Source organism: Cariama cristata, unplaced genomic scaffold (genome assembly GCF_000690535.1).
Source record: "Cariama cristata isolate BGI_N322 unplaced genomic scaffold, ASM69053v1 scaffold5446, whole genome shotgun sequence".
In the NCBI taxonomy this organism is placed as follows: domain Eukaryota; kingdom Metazoa; phylum Chordata; class Aves; order Cariamiformes; family Cariamidae; genus Cariama; species Cariama cristata.
This window is the reverse complement of record NW_009621438.1, coordinates 105333-122707: the sequence shown is the minus strand read 5'-3', so window position 1 is coordinate 122707 and position 17375 is coordinate 105333. Positions and strand designations below refer to the sequence as shown.

At 36.9% G+C, this 17375-nt stretch overlaps 1 protein-coding gene across 1 annotated transcript in view; it reads left to right on the top strand.

Annotated features, from left to right (window-relative positions):
• The window catches only part of SEPT7 (septin 7), a 63374-nt gene that overhangs the window by 566 nt on the left and 45433 nt on the right, over positions 1-17375 (top strand). The window contains exon 2 of the mRNA XM_009701955.1: positions 2542-2644. Coding sequence (XP_009700257.1) covers positions 2635-2644 — 10 coding nt within the window. The 5' untranslated portion in view covers positions 2542-2634. The remainder of the gene's footprint in view (positions 1-2541; positions 2645-17375) is intronic.

Sequence of the window (17375 nt, the reverse complement as noted above, 5' to 3'; positions counted from 1 at the left end):
TCTTTCCTATGGAGTATAAATGCTTACATTAAATACAGCATTAATGCCAAGCGTAACACTTCATACATCCTTCTGGTTAGTAACATTGATATTTCATGATCTAAAGTTCTGGGTGTAAGTACTAAAGTGCTATAGACCCACCTAACAGAGCGAAAAAGCCAAAAGTTGCCATCTATTCTTGTTTAGCTTTTCATACTTAGCATTCTGAAAGTACTTAGTAGTAAAACTATCCTAAATGTGGAGCTATATATGAAGGGGAAGGGAAGAGAAATAAAAAATTTTTAAAACAAGATTTACATGTAAACCCTTTATTTTAAGCAAAAGAAATATTACCTACATTTCATGAGGGGGTGAGCTGTTTCTGTTAAGGATGACATGTTAAAATGTATGTAGGCATTGAAAGATGCAGGTGGTTGACAAGTAGAACAATAAGGAGTGTCTGACTGTGATTAGATATTTTATGTCTGGTAGGATGAATTGCATGTCCTTAATAGTTTATTAAGGATGTGCACTGTTAAAGAGCTCTTTAATGTCTTAAAGAGCACCCACCCGCATATCATGTAATCTCTCTGAAGCACTGGCTCCTGTTCAGGGTTTTAGATTGTATTCCTCGCATGTAGTTGTAGTCGTACTTTGGAAAAGTGGAACAGTCTTTGGATTTTTAAATTCCTGGCTGATTTGTTTTAGTCTTTTGAAACCTTTCAGATGAGACTATTGCTGCACCAAAGGCTGAATGAAACAAAAAACATCTTAAAAAAAAACCCAGCTTCTTGGTGACACAAGGCAAACATTGCTACATTTAGAGAAATAGTAACATTTGTTGCGTTGTGTGTATTTGAACTTGAAACTGTAACACCTAGTTTTAGGGGGCTGTCATTAGATGTTCCTCTTACTCTGTGTGAGCTAATGAGTTCAAGGATACTGCCTTTTTTTAATCTTGAAGTAGAATTGATGCAGTGTGTTATCAGTAAGTGAGAGCTGATACTAATTTGCAGTAGTATTAAATCTGTCTTTTTCATAGTAGTCCCACTAAGTTTGGATTTTTTCAGACTTAAATTATGGCATCAGTATAGTATGCATTTATAGTGGTGTGGCATTGCTTGAGAATAATGGTGTGTTTGCCAAATGGAGAAGTAAGTTATGTGACTTAAAGCAGAGAGTCAGTTCACTGACTAGTGCTGTTGGATTGCAAAAAAGCTAGTTCTTGCGTTCAGTGCCTTGAAAGGGATAGTGTTTTTATATCCTTGCAAGGAATATTTGCTTTAATTAAAGAAAAAACTTTTTTTTTTAAACTCTAGGAGTTATTACTGTAACAAATTTATTCTGTCAATTTTCAGTTATAGAAAAAATATCCAAATAAGCATGGGTCAACCACATATGAAACTTAAATTAACCGTACTCTATCCCATACAGATAAAATCTGAGGCAATTTTGCCTGATAGAACAGATTTTTTAAATTATTATTGTTTTTTAGAATTCCTCTGTCCTCTTGAAGGTAATCTTAGGGAGGAGAATTTAAACTTGTAGACAGCACTTCAGCTGTGTGAATGTACATAACTCTCTTCAGCTCTGAAATCGAGGGAGTATCAAATCAGATCCTCTCGACTTTGGATGGACATAAAGCCTAAAGGCTGAAATCATTGTTCCGTGAGAAACAGTACCTTGTGTTGCTTTAAGTAGACAGTTGTCTCCGAAAGTATTTTCAGATTCTCTGTAAAAGAACTAAACTGTCTTGTCTCATAAGACTATCCCCAGACCTGCTGTGATATCAAACACATTTCTAGGATTCTACTGGAAGTTTTTTGTTTAAAAGTAGGGAGGCTGATCTCTGGAGGATCGCCAGGTCTAGTACAGTAAGGAAGAAGCATTTTAAGCACCTTCAACACTTTCATTAATGTGGTGAGAAGTAATGGCTAACGTCCAGAATATTCCTCTCTTTTCATAGTAGGCAGTATTTTGAATAACTTCTCCACAGTACAAGGCAACTGAAGTTTGGCCTTTACAGAGGGTTTGTTGCAATGCATACTGCATTAGCATAGATCTAGATTTAACGTGAAGGCCTCCAGTTCTGTGACTCAGAAGCAGAGAGTGTCAAGTTAGCCCCCATCATATTGGGGCAGTACTGCCATGACTCTTGAGAGTACTGGAAAGCTGCATTCATACTATTTGCTTCCATTTCAAATGGGCGTTGGAACAAAGTTGATGATATTTTGATCTGTTTGCGCTTGTATGCTCCTGTGCTCAGGCAGTCATAATGTGGTAATTGTGCTTGCTCAAAATACTGTTAGCATAGCCAAGTTTCGGTGCCAGTCTTCTGGCTATCCAGTCCAAAAAAATACCAATTTTTCCTATTTATTATTGCAGTTCATTGCACTGTCTTTGATGTAGACAGCTTAGGTTGTTGAGAGGTTGGGTAGATAGCACCTTTCTACAAATGTGAAAATGAAGTGAACGTTTAAATAACTAAAAGAAATACAAGCAAAGTAAGGAGTTACAAGCTGTTCTTTTAACTTTTTTTTTTCTAAATATCTCTTGCCTTAGCAACAGAAAAACCTTGAAGGATATGTGGGGTTTGCAAATCTTCCCAATCAAGTTTACCGGAAGTCTGTGAAGAGAGGATTTGAATTCACACTCATGGTAGTAGGTAAGTTTCTTTGAGCGGTGATAGTTAGAAGTATATTGACTTAGTTCTTAAAATCTGTGATGATGATATAAGTATGTTTTGCAGGATCTCATGAGAAAATATGGATCTTCCCCTTCTAGACTGTTAAATCTAGAGTGTTTAAAAAGAACATATTGTCTGATATGCAGGTAGACGAGGAGGAGAATAAAGAATGAACACTGTATAGTTCATACAGTCTAAGATAAGTTTGGTGGGATCTAGTCTAAAATGTGACTTGCAAGTGTGACGTAATAGAAATAATTTGAGCTTGGATTTTCATTTGAATAAAAAAATTGAACTGCTTTTACAGTTGAGTGCAATATGGCAAACTGGGATCCAAAAGTAAAGTTGGAATCTTTTCTTGCACATAGCCAGGCAGCAGGATCCTGTATATCCTGTGCTTCTGTGGCCACAAAACTGTGCTACAAAATCAAAGCTTTAATTTAAACAAACCTTTCTAGTTTGTATGGTTGCAAAGAAAACCAAATGTAAACAGTGTGTTCCCTATGGACTACAGAGAATGGGAAACTATAGTTAGTAGGGATGAATAATGCCATGGAGAACGGTTCATTTAGGCCTCAGTGATGACCCAAATTGTCATCTGTCTTGCTAGGACATCACATTTCCTTTTTTCTCCCTTTTTGAGTACTTGTGTGATAGTAGACCGTTACTAAGGTTGGGTACATTTGTGTGTAACTGGTACATATACACTGGGTATGTGACCCAGTTTTGACATGCTAATGGTTAAAAAAATTTAAAAAGTGTTTTATAATAGCCAGCTGTCTCTTTGTTGATGTCTACCGTTATCTTTTGTAATTTGGCTAGCTAATCATCAATACAATGGATATCTCGTGCAATCATTATGTACATGTAGTACATAACGTAATAGTACGATTGAGGGAGGTACAAGTCAGGGTCAAATTGGTGAAAACACATTGTAGATCACTTACAGTTTCATTTTCATTACAAAGTGAGTTAGAATTTTAAAATTTGAGGGTTGCTTTTTTCTTGTGCAAGTCAATTACATGTTCTTTTGTAATCTGGCATCAAAGTACATCATTGATTATTTAGTGCAAAACTGTTTAGTCTTAAACATTAAGTTTGTTTTTCTGCTCTCTACAGGAAAAAGGGAGGAGGAAGGGAGGGAACTGTCTTCATAAAGTGTTATTCCAGAATGGGGTATAATTTATACTTCCAAGGCTTCATTCTCGCAAAAAGCAAGTCAGTTAAAGCACCAGTAGTAGATGTAGTGATGTATTGGGACTGGAGAAAGTGTGTAAAATTACCTTGGTGTTCTTATGTTTGCCTGTAGTTCAGTGTAATGCAGTTGCACTTGGGAGAACTGTAGGGAATTGATGACCGTCAAGAAGAAAAGTTGGCCCAAAATTAGATTGAGAATGAGATGCTGATCAGAAAATTTTGTTAGTAGTTTTACTTTTAATATTTTTGTACTTACCACTAAGACTTAATTCATTTGCATGCAAATTTGTGCCACTGTCTGGAAGTTTACTGGAGGAATTGGCAGTAGTTTTCTAAATTTAAAAATGCATCTAGTTCTCTCCTTCCAACCTCCAAGTGTAGAAATCAGATACTTGAAAGTGAGTGTTTAAACAAAATGATGGCTGATCTTTTAGTACTCTAACATCTGAGCAGGGGGCAGGAGGGAGAAATGATTTTTTTTTTCAAAGTGATGTGTCTGGTAGTATGCCCTGAAAAAATGTGTCTTTTAAATATGAAGATGAAATAGTTTGTGTATTACTCGTTGCTTTTGTTGGTAAACATGATAATGTAATGGGCAATTAAATGCTTAGAGTTGTAATTACTTATTGCAGCATTCGCCATTTGAGATAGTGTACTCTGACTTGGTTTGAGGTCTTTATCTGATATTGCTACTACAGAATGGTATCATAAATGGAATTATCTATAGTCTACTTATTAAAACTTAGAACTTTTAGAATGTGATACTAATCTGTATATAGTCAGCACTGGTTGAATAAGAACGTGTCACCTCTTGGAGATAAGCTAAAATACTCTCTTACTCTTTCTACTACCAAGAGTCATGCATGCATGGCTACCTTTTACTACAGATTGCACAGTTACTAGTATGCTGGCTATGCTTTGTTTGTAGCTACTTCACTGTCAGTATGTTACCTGTTTGTTCTGAAATGTAAAATGAGAAAAACAGTGCTTGTGGCTGCTAAACAGGTACAAGGAAGAAAATAAGTCACGTTTGGTATCTGCAGTCTCTGTGTCCAGCTATTTTCAGGTGTCTGTGAGGCTTGGTATTGCAGCTAACGCATTTGTATAGAAACTATTTTCCAGTTGTCCATTTAGTGTGGAATTACCAGTTAATAGATGTGCATGGTGTGTTATCTGGCTTCTTTGTCTTGAAATATGTTGTATAAAAAGTCGTCGGATCAGCATTTTGGGAGGACTTGCCAATACGGTTGTGTAGCTGTACTGGCTGTTGTAGAAACAATGCAGTTTTCAGTTTAACCATGTCAGATACTTGTCACCGAGGAAGTAGTAAGTACAGCATCCAACAGATCTGATGTTGTTTCCTGGAATAATTTTTGCAGGGAGATAGGTTCTGTAAAAACTGATCTTTCTTGTGCCTAAGGCATGAACTTAGTCCATAAAACGTATATTTCCCAGGCCGCCAAGTTACTGTTGCTGCCCTGGAGATGATGGGGCTGCCCGTAGCCACGTGTGGTGGCTTCCTCCGCTTCTGTTATGCCACTGAAGTTGGAGAGAGGGCTCTTGAATTTGGGCGTGCATAAGGCTGAGCAGTTGTTGAGTAGCCTAGAGCATGGTTTCTGGAGGAGGTTCAGGCCATAAGTGCTCCTTGTCTGATCTGGGCTGGTTGGGGGCATTGCTTTGGCAGTGGCTCCATTTCAGCCATGAGGGCAGCACTCTGTCCTGTAACTCGTTCTTTGAGTCAGGACTCAGTAAGATTGCTTTATTTGAGGCTTTATAGGCTAGTGAAGTCTTTTCTGTAAATATAGTTGCCAATTTCCAGGTGTTCTGCTGTTTGTATTAAATGTAACTAAAGGGTGAAGTGTTTATGAACTACACAAGTATAAAGTTGATGTTAAAATATCCTTTTTGTGTTTAGTGTTTTGAGAATCATTGAAAAGTTAACCTTATTATAAAGTAACCCCAGTTCCTATTATTTAGTCAGAAACATTGAAATGTTTATTATATCTCACTAACAGTATTTATGTTTTCTCTAAGTTGTATTGTTTCTTTTGGTAGAGTTTATAAACTTTTCTTAAGAAACTGAAGTCTGAGATAGCGCTTTGTTTTCCTTGTTGATCAGTTGTCACTGGACACTGATTTGTCTTTAAAGCCTTTGTGAGAATGAATTTCATATTAGTCATATTCTAAAAGAATAATCGGTAGTTTAAATCGTGCTACTTCTGAAATGACTTGGTTTTGTAGAATAAAAACTAACAAGGGCCTCCTCTGAGGATAAGACATAAAGTAGGCAGAAATATGCATTAAACTGAGCTTTGTTCTTGATGCTTTCGAAAGACAACATTTAAATAATGATTTAAAGCAACTTACTCTACATCTGAAATATTAAAGCTCACCAGTGGAAAAAATGTCAAGTTTGCCTTGGTAGGTTGCTGCCTTCATAATCTTGTGTAATCTCTTCAAGTATAAGATAGTTATTGGAACACTTGAGAACCCAACATAAATATTTAGTCTGTTTGAAATCCAAAGTGTATTCTCTGTATCTTTTTGCTGTATAGTTTTTTTGGAGGAGAGGACATGCTTAAGTCAGATACTTAAGAAAACTTCCAGAAGTAATGCTGCCATGGTTAGTAGCTCACAGAAAAAGAGAATCTTAATGTGAAATTGTAGTTATGTCTTTTTATTAATATAATTACACTTGCTTAAGTAGTAGGTGTGTGTTTTTATTTTAGTGTAGTGAGGTGTGGAACAAACAGTTGGTTTTCAGTGTGTCTTTTTTCTAAACACTGAATCAGGAAATCCCTCTTTTGTTGTTCTTGTATTGAAACTATGCTGGTAATATGATTTGAACAAACATCAAGTCAATGCAAAGTCATAATTTTAAAAAATTCTTTACTAATTCTTTTCTTTTAAGTATGTAAGTACTTTGTGTACTTAAGAATAATTATTTGGGGTGGCTTTTCCTAAAGCTATGTACCTTAAGGAGCTCAGGCTTCATGAGCCTCGTTAGAGGTTGGACTCTTAAATTTTATTTTATTTTTTTTTTAAATAATCTGATTTGCAAAGTGTAGAACACTTTCAGTCAAGTGACTTTCCAAAGGACCTTTCTACACAGTTCCTGTTTCTTGGACAACTGTTTGGTAGCTTCAGCTCTGAAAGCTGTTTTGAAACCTCTCCTATAGTAAATTGTCTGTTTTGTTTTCTAATTATTGCTTTAGCCTTGTAGATCACCTGTAGATTACAACTTAAAGGAAAATGTCATGCAGTATTGTCCTAGTGTTTCACTTGTAATTATATGCACGCTCAAATGTTTTGGTTTAAACATGGCTTTTTGGCATGGATGCAAAGGAAAAGGCTGTATTTTGCAAGACCTGAAGTTACGTTAAAGAAAAAGCGCACTCTGATTTTTAAAATGCTTTTATTGTTCACTGAAGAAAACTTGGGCTGGTTTAAGACTGGTATCTTCTGGTGATGGGTCATGTTCTGGTTAGAATTACCCTTCATTTGTTCACTTTCTGGGGCAGTTTATTTATCAAGCCAGCCAGCGGTACCAAGAGCCTCAGTTGCTCACAGCTACTTGTTCTTTGCTATTCTGATATCCTCCCCCCATCCAGTTTTAAAGCCAGGAACAAAAATCTTTAAGCATGTGACAGAATAGGAAGAATAAATCAGTGAAAAATAACCTGTGGATGGGCAGTACAATTTAGTAGGAACTGTTCTGGGATGTTCCCAGTTCTGGTTGACCTGCTGTGACTTGAAATCCTCTTAATTAAGGTTTCCGTAGTGTCCCTGCTACCACAATATCTGAGTATGTGTTTGGCCTTTGGTGTGACCTTCATACGTGGCTTCCTAGGATCAGTGAAGTATCGTTGCTGAGTATTCGTTGCCTAACGCTGCCAGTATTTTAGACGCCTCTAGGCTCTACTACCCTACAAATATAGCTTGGATTAAAACGTACTTTCTTTTAAACCTACTAGAGGAAAAAAAAAAAGTTGAGTTTTGACCTTTCCAGTCAGTTCTTAGCTTCCCTGTGCTGTATTGTTACATTGTCAGTTATGGAGCTTTTCCTTGCGTGTACAGTCTGGGCTGTACACTGGCACACGTATCTTAGAAAGAAAAAGTGTATTATGGAAAAGAACTAACAAAGCCTTTTTTATTTCTTGAATGTATCCTGTCTTCTTTTCCCCTGTAACTTCACTTCTTCAAAATACCTCAATTCCTTTAATTCTGAAAAATGTCACATGTTCCATGGCACAACCTTGGCTGCAGCCCATTTTGAGCTGCTTGCATGATGGCTGCCTGCCCGTCCGGTACTGCTGTGCCAGTGGGCTAGGGCCAGGTTAGACAGCACTCTTTCAGTTCTTGGCGTACTCTTTCCATAAAGAAAAGTCATAGTCTGGGTTCAACTGTTGTGTAGCAGATACGGCTCCCTTAAGAACCTAAAGTTTAAAAAAAAAAAAAAAAAAAGAGGTATTTTAAGTTGCAGGTATCCTGTTGACAGGATTATGAGGTTTCAGTGAAGTACAGAAATAAGAAAGGTTCTTTGAAGAATTTTGTAACCTTAACAATAATTCAGTGCCTTTCATGTACTGGTTCTGTGGGTACGGGTTCCAGTGATGATGTCTACAGAGTATTAAAATTGATAGCTTAATGCTTACATGTACCTGATGGGGATGACGAAGCAAAATATGTTGAATTCGGGAGAATTGGCAGAGATAAAAATGAAAGAAATAGAAAACTGGTGGAACTCGGAATGGAGCCAGAGTATTCTTAGAGATGACACATTCCTCTGGAGTAATCTCTGTTGATGGAGTAATGCCTCACCAATAGCATATCACTCCTTTTTGTGGAAAGAAGTTGATAAAAGTTTTTTGAGAAGGCAGAATAGATGAACTCTGAAGATTTTTCTGTGGAAAAGAAGTGAATATCTCTTCCAGATGTGAAAGATCAGTAGTCTAACAGTGAGTTTACTGGCCTGCAATGCATGTTTTTTCCACTGAGTTCCTTTCAGGTGAGAGCTTGAAGTACAGATTCATGTGACTACTTGGCTTCAACTAGAAAATCTTCCCTCCTACTTCTTTGTTGGTTGTATGGGTGGTTTTTTTCTCCCTCCCCGTAATGTAATGAAATACAGTTTGCAGCATGCTTGCTCTTGCCTCTTTTATGATATTTTCCTGTACCTTTTCCTAGTGTTGGGGAAAGAAACCTGCACAAAGTCAAAAACCCGATGGAGCAAGAGAAACTTTTTACAGTATATTATTGTTGAAACTTAGTGTCGGGGAAGGTCAGTTAATCTACCTATTTGCACTTACCTAGAAACCATAGCTCTTCAAATATTCTCACAAGTTGCTCATAGCGTAGTGTTTTTTAATCACTGAATATGAAATATTTTTTTTATCTTAATTTTTGTTCAACATGTTTTAAACATTTCCCTCATTGCAATAGCTTAGACTTGTACAGAAGGATGCTTGAAGTCTGTAATGACCAGAACTGAATCTGGTATTTAAAATGATTGCTCTTCAATTCTCAATTTTTCATTGTTTGCAACTACACCACTAATTGGAATTGTGGGGCTTATTGGACAACTTTTAAAGAGCCTTGGGGGTTTTATTTTCTTTAACTGTTTGGATGCAAAGCTTCTTGAGTAGATTGTATGAAAGCAAACTTCAGTGTGATATCCCTTACTGGATGCTTGCTGTCATACAAATCTGGAGTTCTGACAGCTAACGTTAAGTACCGAGTGTTATTATATTAAAATATTGCTTTGAAAAATTAAGGAAGGGTTTTGCAAAGCTTTAGTGGTTATATTAAACTGAGCTGTTTCTTGTGTGGCAGCATTTTGGTCAGAGCCTAATTTCTCTATTAAAATTCTTTGTTTCCTGGCAAAGGTTTTTGAAGGAAGAGACTTCTGCCTGTGTGTGGATGTGAACCCATAATTTGGCAAAAATCTGCCTGTAACCTAATTGGCTTTTATTTCTTTAAACAAGTGATGATTCTGGTGGAAATGTTTTCTTTTTTCTATTTCATATGTCATTTCCTTGTCAGTCTCATAACAAATGGTATGAATTCTTCTATCTACGGTAAAACTGGATCTATAATAGATGAATTCAGAGATACGGTGCTCTGCATTGTGTAGGTGTCATCTTCACTGCCTTTTTTTAAGCTTTGTGGAGTTTTTCATTATTTACCAACGTAATTAATCCTGTCACGGTATTAGCTGTCTTCAGGCCAGTTGTAACTTTTGCGGTGTTTCTAGCTACATAAATATTTTTTCTCTAAGTGTTATTTCTTATCCTAGCTTACCAGTTTTAAATTTTATTTCTAAATAAAAATGTCCTTGCAGATTTCGCACATCTGAATATGTGCACACATGCACACAAACACACTGTTACTCTGCTGGTATTTCATATATTACAGTATGCTTGTTCATTATGGTGAGATCAGCATTTGAACTTGGTCCTTGTTTCTGTTGGTGACAGGTTTGCAGGTCGCAATTTAACTGAAATGACTGAATCTAGGGTTTTTTAATATTAGAATAAGAATAATTAGTCACTGCATGATGTTCTAGTTACAGTGTTGTAGATGCTCAGATGTAATGGTGTTTAATGTAATGTGTGAACTTAAACACATCTTAGAGAAAGTACCTAACTAATGGCAAAGTTCTACTTCTTAAATGGGTTATTTGGTGGCCAACGCTTGTTTGAGTCTACCTTCAAAAGCCAACAGATTGTCCTGAGCGGTCATGGTGCATTGGTAGGGTGTGAGCTAAATGTTGCACATCTTGTAAGCAGTGACCTGTTAGAAGTCATGCTACTACCATTTCCAGTTTCCAGTGCCGGTTTACTGCAGGACTGGTTTTGGGACCACCTTTGCTACAAGCCTGGAGCAAGATTCAAAGTAGAAGTCAGATTTTTTGTATAGATAAATATGCTGTATGAGTTAAAAACTGCTACTTTCTTCCTCTTGGCTGAAAATGTTAGGCTTGCCTGCTGTATCAAGAAATGCTGACAATTTAATGAATGAATAGGTTAATATTGTAACCAAAGTGGTATTCTTGGATGGAGTATTTGTGGTCTAAATATCCAATCGTAGTAAAGCCACTGTGACCCATTAAATATGACTCTTCTGATTCAATATGCGTGTTTTCCCTCTGGCTGATTTTGCAATAGTCAGTTCAGATCTTCACTGTAAATCCATTTGAAGCTATTAAATTTTATTCGTTTTGTCAGTGTTTTTCTGTAGGTAGTATGGCCATTACACACAAGTGTTTCATTTTGGTTTTCGGATGTTTTTCTGTTGAGCTTCTGAGCATGTTTACTGACAAATTAGAGTTTATACCATACTCCTGTCTAGAATCTCTTTTATTAAAGAGAACAAACATCTTCTAAGAATAATTTTTTTCTCACTTCTATTCTGATGTTGTGGTCTGATTTTTTTCCTGTCATTTACCATAATATAATACTTCGGGCAGAATATTTGGAGTTATCAGTGATTGGAGGTGAGAAAGGCTGCTGAAGCTGACTGTATTGTCAAATCAGTTTTTCTTTTTGAGTTCTTGTCAGCCTTTACTTCCATTCCAGTTTTTCACTGTAGGTAGTTCTGTTATGCATACCGAGAGCATGAATGTAAGAACTCTTACACTCTAGCTTGGAATGGTGCTAAGTTTCTGTCAGTGTTGATATAAGCTGTATAAAGTGTGTAATGATGCCATTCAACGTAGTTCCGTCCCTCTATTAAGCTTGAAGTGAAAGGTTTTTGGAAGGTCCTGACTTCCTAATTTCACAAGCAGTTCTGGCTTTGTATCACTGAAGTTTTGAGTTCTGTCACTGATGAGGCTTTAAGCCAGAAGTAATACTGACATCTTATAACCAAAACTACAAGTGTGTCAAAACTAATGCAAAGTGCATCATTTTGATACATCTGTTCATGAAACTTCTGCTGTGAAGGCTAAACAAGTGTTTTTCATGGGGCAGATGCTTCTCCAGAAGGGCAGAAAAGGTCTGTGATTTAAGGGAATTAAACTCTTGGCCTTCTGCGGAACGAGAAGCGGTGCAACGGAAGGACACAAAGAAATGCGGGCTGGGTAAGGACAACAGGCGTCAGTTCTAACAGCATCGGGCTCTGGTGTTTTACTACTTGGGGTGTGTGAAGTGATGCTGCTTTCTGTGTAAGGTGATAGTTTGCTTATTTGAAAAGAATCTGAAGCATTCCGGGTGACATCGCTAACTGTAAACAGCAGTGCTTTTTAAAGTAGCAATGTTGCAGTCTGAAGACATTATATGTTAAGTTTTGAATTTATGGGTTATGTTGTTCTACCATGATGGAAATACCTGTCATCAAGGCTCTGACTGTCCCCAGTCAGACCAACAGTTCGCTAAATTAAAGGATTTTGAACTGTTGCACCAAATGTAGTTGGTTTTGTATTCTTTTGGAATAATCTGATTTTTGTTACAAATGAGGTCATTTCAGGAATATTCGGACGTCGTCTTGTGAAAGATCTGAATGGTTCACCTGTGACAGAATATTCTGGTAGTGAGCTAGTTGAGCTTTCAACTATAAATAGCTCCTCAAACCCTATGATGTAAATCTGTAAAACATTTACTTTGTTTTCAACTGTGATCCATTAATTTGCCTTTACATCTACATGATTTCTCTGAGGAGGTGATATTGTTAAATTTTCTGTCTCGCGCTACAGAGTTAAAAGGGAGCTATAGGTTTTCTGAGAGTGAACTTTTTTATTTGTCTCGAAAGTCAGCAATTCTCTCTTACCATCTGTTCTTCCTTGGTTTAAGGTATGAGAAAGTTTATTGTCAGTTTCCAGTTATTTTTGCTTTACTGTTTTCCTTATGAACTATTTACATCTGCCATTGATGAGGAGGATTTGGCTTGTTTTCTTTTTCTGACCCCCAGAAAATGCTTTACATGACAAGTGACGCAGTCTGTCAGAGGTCCTTAAGCAATTAATGTAATACCCTGAAGTAAAAATACCATTGTGTTCATGTAGGATGGCACAAATAAATAACAGAAGGAACTCTTTAAAGGACCTGAAGATGAGCATGACTCTGAACATCAGTTTTCTTGGGTCTTGGATAACGTGTGATGGTGTTTTGCTTAATGACCTGTGGAGAGGTTAGCAACATAAAATAGTGTTCAAGTCTAATTGTAGTTTTTTTTAGGAGGATTTCCCTTCTGAGCTTTTACATTTTGGTCACCAGAATTCTAATCTTATATCTCCCGACTTCTGGCAAAAGACTCAGGGAATGTAGAAACCTTTGAGATGGTTGCATGGATTTGTGGCTAACCATTTTTCTGTGCTCCCAGCAACAGAACTGAAGTCATGCAAAGAAATTCTATCATCTCTTTGTAGACACTTAGTGTGTGACACTCCTTGCTCTGAAAATGCCAAAGGTAACCTTGTTAGTATGAGTCTTCTGATGTAGAAAGGAATAGTGTTAAACAAAATCCTGACCACCGAGTTTCTGTGTACTCTGAAGCCTGCATGAGGGCTTAGCCTCAGCAGGACAAGTGAAGCCTCCTGTCCCACACCCCCAGTATGTTCCACAGCACTACTGTTTGTGGCCTGTTGATTAACTTTAGTGAAACTCTAGCGAAGTCAGACCTCGGCAGAGCACGATCTTGCCTGCTATGCCAAATCCCCTCTTGTATATAGATTACTTTGTCAATAAAAATAGCATTTTACATTCACTTGTTCTTCAGAGTTGCACTGGAATTTTTCACTTTTTATTCTTTTATGGTCTAGTGTGCTTACAGTACATAAAAATTTTTGTTTGATTATTTCAAGGGTATATTTTGTCTCCTACTTCTTCCTGAGTAACTGAGGCTGAAAAACTAAACTGAAAAACTAAATGTCTTCTGTCAGTGATTTTGCTAAATCAATACCTGCTTCTGTTACGATACAGGTAGAGCTTAATCCAATAATGCACGTTACTTGTAATAGACTAACACAGTCTAGTGGTTGGAAAACTAAATCCATGTACTTTTCTTATGAGGAAATACACGCTGTGTTTCTGAACAACAGTTCTTGCTCTGCACACTTTGATCCTTTTACCTGCTGTTGTTGAACTGTTTAATAGTGGGGTCACTCTCTGATCATTTTTAGTGACTGAATGCAAAGAAATGAGTTGAGACTTGGATGATCAGGCCAGATTTTAGCCTTAAGTGCTCCCTGAATTGGAACGATTTGGCTTGAATTATCACAGCTATTTCAGTCTATACAATAAGTGAAAGGATCTGATTTTTATACACCGTTAGACTGTGGTTTGAACTGAGCGCAGTGTCCAAATTTTTATTTGACTGAATTTATCTGCTTTGGTTGATATGTGTCAAATGGCAAGCATTCAAATAACTGAATAAAATGAAAATAACTCAGAGGAAGTATTTTATGAATTTGCAGATACTTGGACTGTTTGAGGTTCTACTCAAAAGCAACTTCTGCTTTAAGTATCAACAAAAGCATTTATTCGACAACTAGTTGCAAAACATTTTTATGCACCTTGTCTAATTAGAAAGGGGTTGAGACCTACAAGTTCAAAGCATCAGCTGTACTATGTAATCCAACAGACAAACTTCTAGACAGTGTGTATATATATCTCTCTATATATATATCTTCTTGTCCTTCAGTTTTCGCAGTCTTCTGAAGTTTTCTATCTGTCTGGTTTTTTGCTAAAAATAAACGTAATTTCTTAGAAGTAATTTGCTTTTGGGGCACAGTGTAGAATGCCGTAATTGTATTTTCTAATGCCTATTAAATTGTGTTGAGTGGCTGACTGAGACCAGGCAAGGATACAGACAGCAGGGTAAGTAGAAAATACGGGAAATCAGAAGGCAGATCAGCGTAATGACAGTAGCTGAAATCATGACATGGTACTAATTTGAAGAAAGCAGATATCTGTAAAGATAGGTGAAGAGGTCTCCAGTTGCGTGCCTCCTGCAATTTCTTGGCTATATATATCTGTAGAGCTCTTTTAAAAGGCTTCAGAATAGCCTTCCTGCTAATGAATGTTAAGTGAAATATCACTACTTGCCTGCATGCCTTTTTACAGAATCGGGGAATAGTTCAGGTTGGATGGAATCTCTCAAAGTTGTCTGGTCCAGCCCCTGTTCGAAGCACCATCATGTGCTTTTTCTTGGGCATCTGCTTTTGTCCTCTGTCAGGAGGAGGATTTTGGGTTAGATAAAATAAGCTAGGTCTCATTTTGAAGTCTGATTGAGGACAATTTGAGTGTTTCAAGAAAGCGCTGATATGGAGCACTTTGTCAGACCAAATGTTTTGAGTTCTATACAAAGCTTTTATTGAAAAGGCTTGTTGAATTCTTTTAAAGTGTTAGTGAGCAATTGTCTGACTTTATGTTCATGCTGAAAGAGCAGTTGTGTTTCAGGCTAGATTTCCCCCCCGCCTTGTGCTTGTGGTCAAACTTGATATTGGAGTTGTCTGAAGGGTCTTTTCTATGTTACCTATGGCTACGTAATATTTGGAGAAGCAGTGTAGGTTTTAACTGGAGGAAGGCAAGGGAAAAGCAAAATCTTGAGTTTGTGAGCAATGTCGGTTCACTCTTTTATAGATGATTTTATTGCTGTACACCACTGCTTGGAAAGCCAAGAGTCAAATCCAGCAGGCCTATCCTGCTGCTGTTCACTACACAGTCATATTTTAATACTGTAGACACAATAGAGCATGTTTGGTCCAAAGCATGCACACGTCTGATTGAATAAATTAATGTATGCAGTGGTCTGGTATCTGTTGCATTCTTGAACTTCTGATGAAATGTAGACTTTCCAGTCTGGTTATTAAAATTACTTAACAGACGTTTCTGTCAAATCAGTTGTGATGTTAACTTGACAGTCCAAGCGTTTCCAGAGACAGATAACATTATAATCTAGAGATTCATGGTTTGGATGAGATGCTGCATAGGAGTCTTTATCATTCAGCTTTCTCATTTTACTGTGTAGATGATTTCATTTTGCCTCAAAAAAGGCTGAACTACGAAAATGCTTTTATACAGTTTCAACCAGAAGTAGAGTTCAACAAGATGGAAGACGTTGATAGTTTGAAAGGACTCTGAAATCGTTGTGACTCTAATACCTTTTAGAATTTGTCTCTGGCAGAATTTGTATCCTGACATGCTTTGCAGTTCCTAATCAGGTGAAGTTGGGCCATTTTCAGTTTCTCATTAACCAGATACTGTATTTTGTTAAAAGTAGGTTTTTAACCAAAGATTAAATAGGGTTGCCTCAGATAGAAACTATAATTTGATTAAATTGTGTATAATGGCAGCCCTTATTTGAATGACACTTACTAACATGTAAGATGAGCTGGTGGCAGATGAATAGAATTTTTTCTGCTTACTCAAATAAGGTTTTATTTGTCAACATAGTGTACTTACCAATTTCTTTAACTGACTGCTGCTGTCAGGTTAAAAAAAAAAAGTAATCATATTTAACATTGATGAAATTGATTGTAATATTTAAATAAATACTTTATTACAATGAAATAAAAATAAATAAAAAAGCCTAACAACCATACTTCACTAAAGATGTGTTCTTTACTTGTTTGCATGTTTCTAAATGGTTTAATTTAGATTTATCTTTCTAAGGTTAGGTTATCCTCGACTTGCGGAGTGCAAAAATAAGCACAAAGTTAGGTCCCTAGCCTCAGTAAAGATGAATCTTTACTGACTGTGTTTTGTGGTTTTGGGGAGGCATTTCCAAACTTGTTCTATGTCCTGTTCATGTTTGTGCTTTATGGAATGCTCCCTCTTGCCAAGTTCTCGTCTCTCCCCAGGTACCCGGTTAAAGGCTTAATTTGCCTTTTCATCCATATCCTTGGCTGTAAAACTTTAATTCTCCAGAACCACCTTCCCTATCCAGTCAATAATAAAGTGGTGGGATTTTTTTGTTTGTTGTGCTTTTTTCTTGTTGTTTTTGTAGGTTTTTGATAAGGAGGAGGAAGCTGCTTGTTAATTGTCCAGTTACTGAGAACTAGATCTTTGCAGGTGTAGTAGAAGAGTCAGTACTTCCTAGAAAAAGCATCACATCTTAACAGCTGTTTGTTTTCTTCAGGTAGACACGTTGTTCTAAAAACACCCACTGTCAATGTACTTCAGATGAAGCTTGAGGCTGGCTCTTGCTGGATAAGAATTTGAGAGCCTCTAGCACTTTTAACTCTACAGAAAAGGTAAAAGATTAACTTTGACACAGTTAGAAATATTGCAGGTTGTGGTATCTTTTAGAGAGGTAGGTATGTATACTGAATTTAGGTTGGCAGTAATTGCTGTATATTTCCTCTCCTGAGAATTTTCCGCGTGAAGTATCTATCTTTTTAAAATCCCTGTTTTTTCCATGGAAAATATTCCTGGTGAATATACTAGCACTGGCAGTATTGTCTGAGTGACATGAACACCTCAATAAATGTTGCCTATTATGAAAAGGCATAAATACACAGCTTCTCGTAATGAACTGCAGGCTCAATTTGCTTTATAAGTGTTGGTGGTGTCCC